This window comes from Podarcis filfolensis (genome assembly GCF_964270895.1).
Source record: "Podarcis filfolensis genome assembly, chromosome: 11".
NCBI classification, from domain to species: Eukaryota; Metazoa; Chordata; class Lepidosauria; order Squamata; family Lacertidae; genus Podarcis; species Podarcis filfolensis.
The window spans coordinates 3,105,108-3,116,960 of record NC_139613.1 but is presented as its reverse complement, the minus strand read 5'-3'; the positions used below and the strand labels follow the sequence as shown (position 1 = coordinate 3,116,960).

General features: G+C 46.6%; 1 protein-coding gene across 2 annotated transcripts; it reads left to right on the top strand.

Annotated features, from left to right (window-relative positions):
* The first annotated feature begins 2,449 nt into the window (after positions 1-2,449).
* LOC310744373 (myogenesis-regulating glycosidase-like) lies at positions 2,450-5,878 on the top strand. 2 transcript variants are annotated; one of them, XM_083575656.1, is made up of 2 exons: positions 2,450-5,348; positions 5,504-5,878. In XM_083575656.1, exon 1 carries the CDS (start codon positions 3,210-3,212, stop codon positions 5,292-5,294), a length of 2,085 nt encoding a protein of 694 aa, XP_083431782.1. In that variant the 5' UTR covers positions 2,450-3,209; the 3' UTR covers positions 5,295-5,348; positions 5,504-5,878. The 2 variants fall into 2 exon arrangements, with proteins under 2 accessions (XP_083431782.1, XP_083431781.1); XM_083575655.1 differs by having other exon boundaries at positions 5,438-5,878.
* Positions 5,879-11,853: the final 5,975 nt, after the last annotated feature.

Sequence of the window (11,853 nt, the reverse complement as noted above, 5' to 3'; positions counted from 1 at the left end):
TATATAAAATTATTAAGGACTTACACGCTTCGGCACAGCGGATTTTACCTGTGAGTAGATATGCCCAGGATTGCACCAAAACTTCCTTGTGCTCGATTCTCATTGAAATCAACGAGACTTGACTTTTCCACACTGATTTATATGGGGCCAAAGTCCAAGCCATTTCCTAGATCCAGCCCAATATATTTAAACGCACAACTGCAAAACAGCATTAACTATGCTGCGTGTTGTGCAAGCAAGCAGACTGTTCCAAGAGTTTCAGGAAAATTCTGCAATAGGAGATGGATTTCCACCTGGCTGCTCCAACTGTCAAGTCAGAACCTACTTTGCAACACAGAATTTGCAGAGGGGTTCCAGCCTTTTATTCCCCTTGCAGAAAATTTAGATTGAATTGCATGGAGCTTGATAAACTTTCATCTTGTACATCAAGAGTTTCCTCTCTTGTTTTTGCGTTGGTGGCTTCATGCAGCCTTCACTCCTTTAATATAATTTGCTTTTCCTCCATTGCCACCTTCAGGAGCCAAGTTCAATTGCAGCCGGAAAACTTCAGAAACTTTTGTGACCGGGTGTTACAGTTTGTGCTCTGGTTGTTATCCAACCTATTAATTGAACATTCATCTTAATTTGCTCACACAATGTATACATGGAGGTTAGATTATATCTGGTCTTTATTTAGCGTTCATTCTTATTTGTTTTCACGTCGGCGAGCATTCTTTCTGCATTCACCCTGATTTGCTTGTGGTGAGTTTATGAGACATTTTGCTGCTTGGAAATTGACACGGTAATGCACTGAGAAATGTAAAATGCACAAATGACTTACAGGAAGGCATGTAACCAGTGTGCAAGCAAATCAGGATGAAGGCTCATTAGCATAGCTGTCAACGTTTCCCTTTTTTAAAGGGAAATTCCCTTATTCCGAATAGGATTCCTCGCAAGAGAAGGGAAAAGTTGACAGCTATGCTCATTAGGGTGAATGCTTAACCGAGGGTGAATGCCTCCCACCTGAGAGAGCTTCCTCTTCCTGAGTCTCCCACCCTGAGAAGACCCACTCAGGCCTGGCTCTCATACCAGCCCCTTCCTCTTCTCTCTGTTAGCTCTACATGAAAATGATGTATAGATGGTATATAACACTAGTGCAGATAGGAAGAATGTATAAAACCGGTTCGAATATATGTTGGAAATGTAAGGGAAAAGAAGGGACTTTTTATCATATGTGGTGGGACTGTAGTAAAACTAAAAAATTCTGGGAAATGATATACAATGAGCTGAAGAAAATGTTCCAATTAACATTTGTAAAAACCCTGAAGCATTTTTGTTAGGGATTGTAGGAAAAGACCTGCCAAGGAAACTGAAGAACATTTTCATGTACGCGACAACGGCCACAAAAATGGAAGAATGAAGAAATCCCGACTAAAGAACTGTGGCAAGAGAAACTGATAGACTATGTGGAACTGGCGAAATTGACACACAAACTGTACGATAAGGACAACTGTGACTTTAAAGAAGAATGGGAACCCTTTATAAAGTACCTAAAGAAACAACAAGATGAACTGGACTCCTTGGCAGGTTTTGAATAAACAAACACAAATTTATTATTGGTAACATATTGCCAGTGAGAGATTTTACTTTCTTGGGCTCCATGATCACTGCAGATGGTGACAGCAGTCACGAAATTAAAAGACGCCTGCTCCTTGGGAGAAAGGCGATGGCAAACCTAGACAGCATATTAAAAAGCAGAGACATCACCTTGCCAACAAAGGTCTGTATAGTTAAAGCCATAGTTTTCCCAGTAGTAATGTATGGAAGTAAGAGCTGGACCATAAAGAAGGCTGATCACTGAAGAATTGATGCTTTTGAATTATGGTGCTGGAGGAGACTCTTGAGAGTCCCATGGACTGCAAGAAGATCAAACGCATCCATTCTGAAGGAAATTAGCCCTGAGTGCTCACTGGAAGGACAGATCCTGAAGTTGAGGCTCCAATACTTTGGACACCTCATGAGAAGAGAAGACTCCCTGGAAAAGACCCTGATGTTGGGAAAGATGGGGGGACAAGGAGAAGGGGACGACAGAGGATGAGATGGTTGGACAGTGTTCTTGAAGCGACAAACATGAGTCTGACCAAGCTGCGGGAGGCAGTGGAAGACAGGAGTGCCTGGCGTGCTCTGGTCCAGGGGGTCACGAAGAGTCGGAAACGACTAAACAACTAAACAACAACAACATATTGATAGATAAATTAAGGATCTTTACAATTTTATAATATGCAGAGAATAACATGAGCTGAAAAAGCAGAGAGAGGAGCCAAGGGAAGTCTGCGGTGGGGGTGGGAGGGTGGGTTTTTCTTTTGGGGAGGGGGAGGGGAAAAGGGGGGGGGAATGAGGATGGCATGTTTTTGATAAATTGTTATGTTGAAATTCCTAATAAAAAATATTTTTAAAAAAGCTCCTTGGACATATCTTCATTTATCACAAATATAACTTTTCAGTGTGTTAAGGCATACATCTAGAAATACAAGTAGAGAGCCACCAAAGATCACACAAGAAACCCAATCCAAGAGAAAAGAAAGGGCGATCACTCCAAATCTTCAGTGTCATTCATGAAGCTGAACTGCCGCAGAGAAAATTATTGCCAGGGCAGGGAGCGGCGACGCTAAGACATCTCAAGGGCAGCTAGCAAGGTATGAGATGCAGCCGCCAGAGGACTCCCCTGCCTTCGGAGAGAACGGCAGCCTGCTCCTGGGGCCTTTGCACACAGCTGTAGGTCTTTGCATTGCCTGGTTTCCTATTCCTGGGGCCTCTTGTTCCAAAGCAATTTCTTTGCTCCCTCTCCCCATCCAGAAAGAAAAACCTGGCTGAGGCTTCGCAGGGAGTTGTGCCATCTCTCACTTGCGTAATAACCTTCCTCGGTCAGCTGATCGCCTCATCGAGAGTCGAGGAAAGCAGCAGGATGCTGGCTCCAGCAGAGGTTGCAGCGGCAGAGAAGTCTTGCTCCCGGTAACCAGGATTAATTTATTAGGCTCATTTATTAGCCTGGCTGAGATGTGTTTTGTCGCTGCATTCTGAAGGGTAGTGATCTGCATTCCTGCCTACAGCAAGGGGGAAAGATAGAGGGCAGAGCTGTTTTTAAACACAGTCTTTATACAGCTGAGAAAAACACTCGCCACCACGAGGGCCAAGCAACCACTGGCCGCAGCTATTAGATCTGTGATATTATGGAAGCTCAGTTGTCCCGTCGCCAAGGAAAAGGAGAGAAGCGTCAGAGGGAAGATGGTTCCGTGACAAAACCAATTTTCCATTCCTCTCTGGAGTCTCAGACATCCCGGCAGAGTTATCTTGGAAGAGCTATGCTGCTGGCAACAGGACTTGTCATAGCTGTGGTCGTGGGTCTGCATTGCTACACGGTTCCTCCTACGAAGGCAGAGAGGGTAAAGGTGAAGCAGGTGGACCTGTGGCAGGGAGGCTTCACCATTGAAAACCGGGATGGAGAAGTGGTCTTCAGGATGGCCTTCCAATCAGGCGTCCTTGACCTGGAGTCTTGTTCTAAGGAAAGGGGAGTTTTAAGCTGTACGGGTACGGAAAGGGGGGTGTTCAGTTTCCTCATCCAGACTGTCAAACCCAACGAGGCGGTGACGTGCTACATCATCCGCTGGGAAGAGTTTGAGGCAGACTCTGCAGTGGAACACAAAATGTTCTGGGGGGACGCCCATTGGTATGGAGGCTACGAGATGAGCAGACAGCAATGGCCAATCAGTCTACCTGGAAGCCAAGAACCTGCGCCATTTGTGACTAGTGATGTCTATTCTTTCAGGAAGAGCTTTGGGGGCATCTTGGAGAGGTATTGGTTGTCCTCCAAAGCAGCTGCCGTCAAGATAAGTGACTCTGTGCCCTTCCACCTTGGGTTCAATGCTTCGGAAAGGTCCCTCATATTCCAAGCCAGGTATAAAGATTCTCCATATGAGCCGTTGAACGAGCCCTTCCCACAGTTGAGTTACCATGTCTGCATAGGTTCAGACATTACCTCTGTCCACCGGTACATGGCCCAGGTCCATTTCAGGAAACCTTTGAAGGTGCCTTCAGAAAGGATGTTCCAGTTTCCAATCTGGTCAACGTGGGCCATGTACAAGAAGGAGATTAACCAAGAGAAAGTTCTGGGATTTGCACAGATGATTAAAAAGTACGGTTTCAAATACAGCCACATTGAAATTGATGACATGTACTCACAGAATTATGGTGATTTTGACTTTGACCCTTCGAAGTTCCCTCAGGCGACAGATATGTTCGAAAAGCTTAAGAAAGATGGCTTCAACGTCACCATCTGGATACACCCTTTTGTACATAAAAGTTCCCCAAACTTTGAGGTGGGAATAGAGAAGAAGCTTTTTGTCACGGAACCACAAGGGACACTCCCTGCCATGGTTGTGTGGTGGAACGGTGTGGGCGCCATATTGGATTTCACCAACCCTTCGGCTAGAAAATGGTTCCAGAGACACCTGAGGCAACTCCGCACTAAGTACAGCATCTCGTCCTTCAAGTTTGATGCCGGTGAGACGTGCTACCTTCCCAAACAATTCCATACTTTCCATACCTTGGCAGATCCCAGCATTTGGTCCCGGCATTATGCGGAAATGGCCATTCCATTTCACGAGCTTGCAGAAGTCCGAGTCGGCTACCGATCCCAGCACATCTCTTGTTTTGTTCGTATCATTGACCGGGACTCAATTTGTGGGTATGAACTTGGGCTGAAGTCCTTGATACCTACGGTGCTGACCATTGGCCTCCTGGGATACCCTTTTGTACTGCCCGATATGATTGGCGGGAATTTTCTCCCTAACAAAACGGAAGGTGCTGTTGACATCCCAGATCGGGAGCTCTACATCCGATGGCTGGAGCTGTCGGCCTTCATGCCTTCCATGCAGTTCTCCATTCCACCGTGGCTTTATGACAGAGAGGTCATAGACATCGCCCTGAAGTTCACCAGACTCCACGAGTCTTTGGTTGCCCCCCTCTTGCTGGAGCTGGCCAGGGAGATCACCGACACTGGGGACCCCATCATCCGGCCCATCTGGTGGATTTCTCCTCACGACGAGGCTGCACACAAGATAGATTCCCAGTTCCTGATTGGGGACACCCTGATGGTGGCTCCCGTCTTGGAGATGGGCAAGCAAGAGCGAGACATTTACATCCCAGCTGGCAAATGGCGCAGCTACAAAGGGGAGCTCTTTGAAAAAACACCCCTTCTTCTTAAGGACTACTCTGTCCCTTTGGACGAAGCGCCTTATTTTGTTTTGAATTCTTAAGTTGCCTTGGGGCCAGGGAAAGGCCTTGGAGCGACCTCGTCTCTAGCCCTCAAGGTGACTTTGACTTAATCAGTTTATCTTAAAAGAAAAGCTCTTTCTTCACAGAGATTTTTTTTTTTAATGCTAATGTATTCTCGTTACAGACCTCATCTGGCTTTTAGTTCTGCTGAATCTGTGCAGCTCGCAATCTTTTTATCTCACTCTTCCAGGATGGGGAAGGGCTGTTATCTCCCATGTTGCAGAAGGCGAAAGTCAGGACCAGGTTAACTCATTGACGGTTTGTGAGTATGGAGGGAGGCTTTCGATATCACGGTCCAATTCTACACACAGATGTGCGCGCACACACTGCAACAGGGGTCCTTTGGAATGATTCTCCACAGAGGACCATGCAGTGAAAGCATCACGGAAAATAGATACGGGCATTGCAGAGAAGGTTCTGTGAGTTGGGCGCTTCTCGATAGTCAAAGCAATTTCTGTTGTGAGCTGCAAAAGCAGGGGGTTTCCTACGCCAAAAATTATACAAATTATGCATCGTGGAATTTATGTCTTTCAGAATAAATTAAGCATGCACTTTTGCACAATAATTAGCACCACTAGATGGAACTGAGGGCTCATTCTGTTCTGCTTGTGCCATGAGGTTTTCCCCTTTCCTACTCTTTAGCAATAGATCAGAGCAAACGTCAATCCAGGGAAAACCTGAATTGCCTTTCCCCCACGCCCCCCACCAAGCCCGGTGGATGATGATGATGATGATAATTCATTATTTATACTCCGCCCATCTGGCTGGGTTTCTCCAGCCACTCTGGGTGGCTCCCAACAGATTTAAAACAGAATAAAACTTCAAATATTAAAAACTTCCCTAAACTGGGCTGCCTTCAGATGTCTTCTAAAAGTCAGATAGTTGTTTATTTCCCTGACATCTGCTGGGAGGACGTTCCACAGGGTGGGCGCCACTACCGAGAAGGCCCTCTGCCTGGTTCCCTGTAGCCTTGCTTCTCACAGGGAGGGAACCGCCAGAAGGCCCTTGGAGCTGGACCTCAGTATCCGGGTAGAATGATGGGGGTGGAGACACTCCTTCAGGTATACTGGGCTGAGGCCGTTTAGGGCTTTAAAGGTCAGCACCAACACTTTGAATTGTGCTCGGAAACGTCCTGGGAGCCAATGTAGGTCTTTCAGGACAAGAGAAAGAGTGTTTTGCAGAATTCAGAAGAATATAGCAAGGGCTGAGGTGGAGCCGAGCGATGGTTGCGGTTAAGTCTTGGGCTGGATAGTAGGCACAAGAGGCAGGAAGCGATGGGGCTTTGCATTACCTGCCGCTTGGCAAGAATAAATAAGGCTTTAGTAGTGTATGGTGAACCTGCAGCCCTCTAAGTATTGTTGGATTATGACTCCTGTCACCACCCCTGACCATTGGGCATGCTGGCAGGGGCGGATGGGTTTGAGTTCGACAAGGACTTTGCACATTCTCCATCCTTGCCTTAAGTGTCCTTTGGCTGCTGAGACACTGGAAACCCTGCCTGGCCAACTGCAAAATGTTCTCAATGAGGTCTAGAAGCTTTTTCCTTTAAACTGAGCAACGCTGATGTTTTCCAAAAGCTACAGTCTGTGGGGCCTGTATTTAATGGTTCAAGGGTTGGACATATAGAGGCGTATCTACTAGAAAGAAAGAAAAAAAGGCCAACACAAATACAAAGTCACTGCATGAGTGGCATGCTGACAGACATGGCTTGAAGGTAATGCTATTGCAAACAGTACAGAGGGCAGGGCCATAGAAAGAGTTTTCTTGCTTTCCTGTGTGTAACAACCAAACCAAACCAGTCTGGCCTGCTGTGCAGTAGCTGCCTATGTTTCTGTTATCAGGGAATGTATCAAGATACAATAATAAAGTAAATAACTTACGGCAGAAAGGATTTCATTGCATAGTTTTACCTACAACAAATTCATGTTACAAGTTCGACCAATTCATGGAGGGGAGGGCTATTGATGGCTACCGGCCAGGATGGAATATATTAAAAAAATAAAAAAATTGTCCAGTAGCACCTTAGAGATGAACTACGTTTGTTCTTGGTATGAGCTTTCGTGTGCATGCACACTTCTTCAGATACACTGAAACAGAAGTCACCCAGACCTTTATATATAGTGAGAGGGTGGGGAGGGGTATTACTCAGAAGGGTGGTGGGAATGGGTGATTGGCTGAAAGGTGTGGTAAATCTGTTGACTGTTAACAACTGCAATTGGTCTTACAGGAAAAAGCAAGGGATGTGATGGCCAAAAATAGCTTTATCATGTATAATGAGATAAGAATCCAATGTCTCTATTCAGACCAGGTCTCTCCATGGTTTTAAGTCTGGTTGTTGTTGTTTAGTCGTGTCCACCTCTTCGTGACCTCCTGGACCAGAGCACGCCAGGCACTCCTGTCTTCCACTGCCTCCCGCAGTTTGGTCAAACTCATGTTCGTAGCTTCAAGAACACTGTCCCGCCATCTCGTCCTCTGTCACCCCCTTCTCCTTGTGCCCTCCATCTTTCCCAACAATCAAAAATGGTTTCAGGTTGGTCTTCCTGTGCTGATCTATGTACATGCTTGGTTGGTACATTTATGAACATTTAACATATACCTAAGACCTCAAAATTCTTATAACACCTGCAGCCACTGTGAGAATAGGATGCTGGCCTGTTCTTATAACTGCAGTAAAATGCTATTGTTTTGTTTTGTTTTTTAATGAAATAAAGGTATATAAATATTTAGTATATATAAATACATTAAAATGTATCGGACCAACCGTGTTGGGGATGGAAGTTCCAAACAGGTGGGAACCTCAACTTACTCGATCTCATAATGAGGAGAATTCTCCCTTTTTCTCTGTACTAGAGATAGAGAGTAAGAAGTCGATGCAAACACATCATTTTAAAAAGTGGTGGGTTGTTTTCTTAAATAACTGAAGACAGAGTGTTCTTTCTGCCATCTTCCCATTGGCTCTGAGGAGCTTCATTCTTCGTCTCGGAGGTTGAGAAGTGTGTGGGGTGTGTGTGCGGGAAGAACAGCGAAGTCTATTTCTAGTTTGAAGAGCAGATTGGACGCACAACAAGACTTTCGCACAACGCCAGCCGTCCTGGCTCCCCCATCTGGAAGTTTGTCTGCTCCATTCCCAGACTGCAAGCGGCAGCAAGATGATTGACGTAAATGTCAGCTGAAGGCCCAGTCCCCTTGTTGCCAGCTTATTGCGTAAGCCCCAGTGACATGAGGGGGGAGCTTTGCATTCGGGCTGGATGCAGATATATGTTGTTGTCGTTTAGTCGTGTCCGACTCTTCGTGACCCCCTGGACCAGAGCACGCCAGGCCCTCCTGTCTTCCACTGCCTCCCGCAGTTTGGTCAAACTCATGCTGGTAGCTTCAAGAATACTGTCCCACCATCTCGCCCTCTGTCGTCCCCTTCTCCTTGTGCCCTCCATCTTTCCCAACATCAGGGTCTTTTCCAGGGAGTTTTCCAAAGTCTTGGAGCCTCAGCTTCAGGATCTGTCCTTCCAGTGAGCACTCAGGGCTGATTTCCTTCAGAAGAGGTTTGATCTTCTTGCAGTCCAAGAGTCTCCTCTAGCACGATAATTCAAAAGCATCAGTTCTTCAGTGATCAGCCTTCTTTATGGTCCAGCTCTCACTTCCATACATCACTACTGGGAAAGCCATAGCTTGAACTATACGGACCTTTGTTGGCAAGGTGATGTCTCTTTTTTAAAAGATGCTGTCTAGGTTTGTCATTGCTTTTCTCTCAAGAACCAGGCGTATTTTAATTTTGTGACTGCTGTCACCATCTGCAGTGATCATGGAGCCCAAGAAAGTAAAATCTCTCACTGCCTCCATTTCTTCCCCTTCTATTTGCCAGGAGGTGATGGGACCAGTGGCCATGATCTTAGTTTTTTTGATGTTGAGCTTCAGACCATAATGAAGATATATAGGCAATTCTTAAAGCTACCTTCACAGCTTGGGGCCTTCAGATGCACGCTATCCATTTAGAGCATATTCACTACACATTTAAAGTGCATGACCACCCCCAAAGGATCCTGGGAGGTGTAGTTTATTCAGAGGGCTGAGATTTGCTAGGAAACTCCCATTCTCTTCAGAGAGCTACACTTCCCAGAATTCCTGAGGAGGAAGGACTGCTTGGGAATTGTAGCTCTGTGAGGAGCATAGCTAATAGCAATAGCTGCTCCCCGTTTTTGAAAATGTAGTGCCTTGCTATTGTACCATAAGCTTTATATGTTTTAAGTGTGGTGTAATGGTTAAAATAGGGACGCAGGTGGTGCTGTGGGTTAAACCACAGAGCCTAGGACTTGCTGATCAGAAGGTCGGCAGTTCGAATCCCCATGACAGGGTGAGTTCCCGTTGCTCGGTCCCTACTCCTGCCAACCTAGCAGTTCAAAAGCACGTCAAAGTGCAAGTAGATAAATAGGTACCACTCCAGCAGGAAGGTAAACGGCGTTTCCGTGTGCTGCTCTGGTTCGTCAGAAGTGGCTTAGTCATGCTGGCCACATGACCCGGAAGCTGTACGCCGGCTCCCTCAGCCAATAAAGTGATATGAGCGCCGCTACCCCAGTCGCCCATGACTGGACCTAATGGTCAGGGGTCCCTTTACCTTTACTAAATGGTTAAAGTGTCAGATTGTGACCTGTGAGAGACCAACCTACCTCACAGGGGTGTTGGGAGGAGAGGTGATATATTGGTGTGGTGGAGTTGGTGTGTGTGTGTTTGACAACACTTAGATGGAATCTGCACACATATAAGATACGCTGTGAAAATGTTTTTTTAAAAAACGTTTTGAAAAAGCCATTGAATTTTTCATAGCTCACTGCTGCCATCTAGAGTCACATTTGTACATTGCACTTTACATTTAAAACGTTTTATTTGCAGCTGTATGGTTGAGTCCTTAGTCATCGTTCCGGACTAGTATAGCAACGTTTGCACCAGAGCCTAGAAATTATTCAGGATTAAGATGCGGGTCCAGGTGGGTCCAGTCATCTCCCACATATCCTCCAACATGTCCCAGAGGAAAATGAGGATGCACGTCTTTAGGGGGCCCACAATCCTGTGCGAGTCATGTGACCCCCCCACGAGAGCATGGCCCCCCAAAATACGCATCTGTCAGGGACTCAGGAGCAGGAGCTCTGGGGAGAGAGGAAATGGAGAGCGAAGGGGAAGAATCCGAGGGCAGCATAGGGGAGTATGACAGTAGCCCGAGAGATTCCATGAGCTTCTCCAGCGAATCAGAAGATTCCCAGAAGGGGGCGCCTATGGTCAGGGCAAGGGGGGTCCCAGGGGGGACGCACCAGAAACAAGGAGACAGAGGGGAACCCCAAAGCAGCAGTGGGGGATTAGGACCAGTTTCCCCACCAGAGCGTAGTGGGGGGGGGAAGAGTCACATGTGTCAGGGCCAGCGTCTCCTCCAGCGGGGAGAGAGAGTGAGTCAGGGCTGACCACGCCTCCAACGGAGGGGAGGTCAGTTGCAGCTAGCCCCCCAGAGGGGGAAGCAGTGACAGCAGCAGCAGTGAAACGGTCAGGAGAAAAGTTACCGGCTGGGCGCGCGCGCCAAGTTGAAATGTACAGGCGCGGGGAACAGCAGGAGACCCGGATGGGGAACCAGCTCCTAAAGCCCGCCGGAGGGAGGGAGAAGGCTCAGGGGACTCAGCGTCAGAAGAGGCTAGAAAGGGCGAGACCCCAACGGCCAGGCGGAACCAGAGGCGGAAGGAACTGAGGAAGAGGTGGAGTAAGGCCAGAATCTTAAATTGGTGTCAGGGGGGAGGAGACTCAGACGGAGCATCAGCGGTCTAACAGTTGAGACGTAGAGCTGCGCGCTGCGGCTCTGGAAGTGAAACTGAACTTCAATAAAGACTTTTGTACTTAACAATGAAGCAGCGTTGGTCCTTTGTGAGCTGGGACCTTGGGCAGCCCTGACAGCGTCTTTCAGGGATGTCCTGATTAAATTGGGGCAGTTAAGGGGTCTGCTATCACATCTTGAAATGCTGTCTCTCTGTCAAAATGTGCACACACTTTTACACAGTCAGTGTGAGGAGAGTTGAAATCACCTGTTCCTGCAACATTTTCTCCTTGGTCTGCTTCTCTTCTCTAATCCAAAATAACCCCCAGAAATTTGGCCTGGGGGGGTGGTAGCAGTAGGGCAGACGTTTGGGTAACTAACTATATGTAAGGACCAGACTAGATTCAACATCAATTGTGCAATTCCTTTGCTAACTTGATTATACAGAACTGTGATTCTTTGTGAGGACACAAAAGGAAATTTTTAGCTTGCTGGTAGCTGCATGAGAAAAAAGAACGAGTGAAACGAGAACCTTTTACTTGTCTAACCTTTTATTTGCTCTATAAAAATAACAATATTATTTAATTTAATACTAATTTAATCTAATTTAATAATAATTTTATTATTGTGTTCAAGTGCCGGTCCACTTGAACAGAATATATTAAGATTGTTTTTTCTAGACCACCCTTCACCCTCAGGGATCTGAGGGCAGTGCACGAAATACCATAAAAACAGCACATAAATACACAGGA

Coding starts and splice junctions, on each gene's coding strand:
- LOC310744373 (XM_083575656.1), top strand. CDS start 3,210: ATGGAAGCTCAGTTGTCCCGTCGCCAAGGAAAAGGAGAGAAGCGTCAG.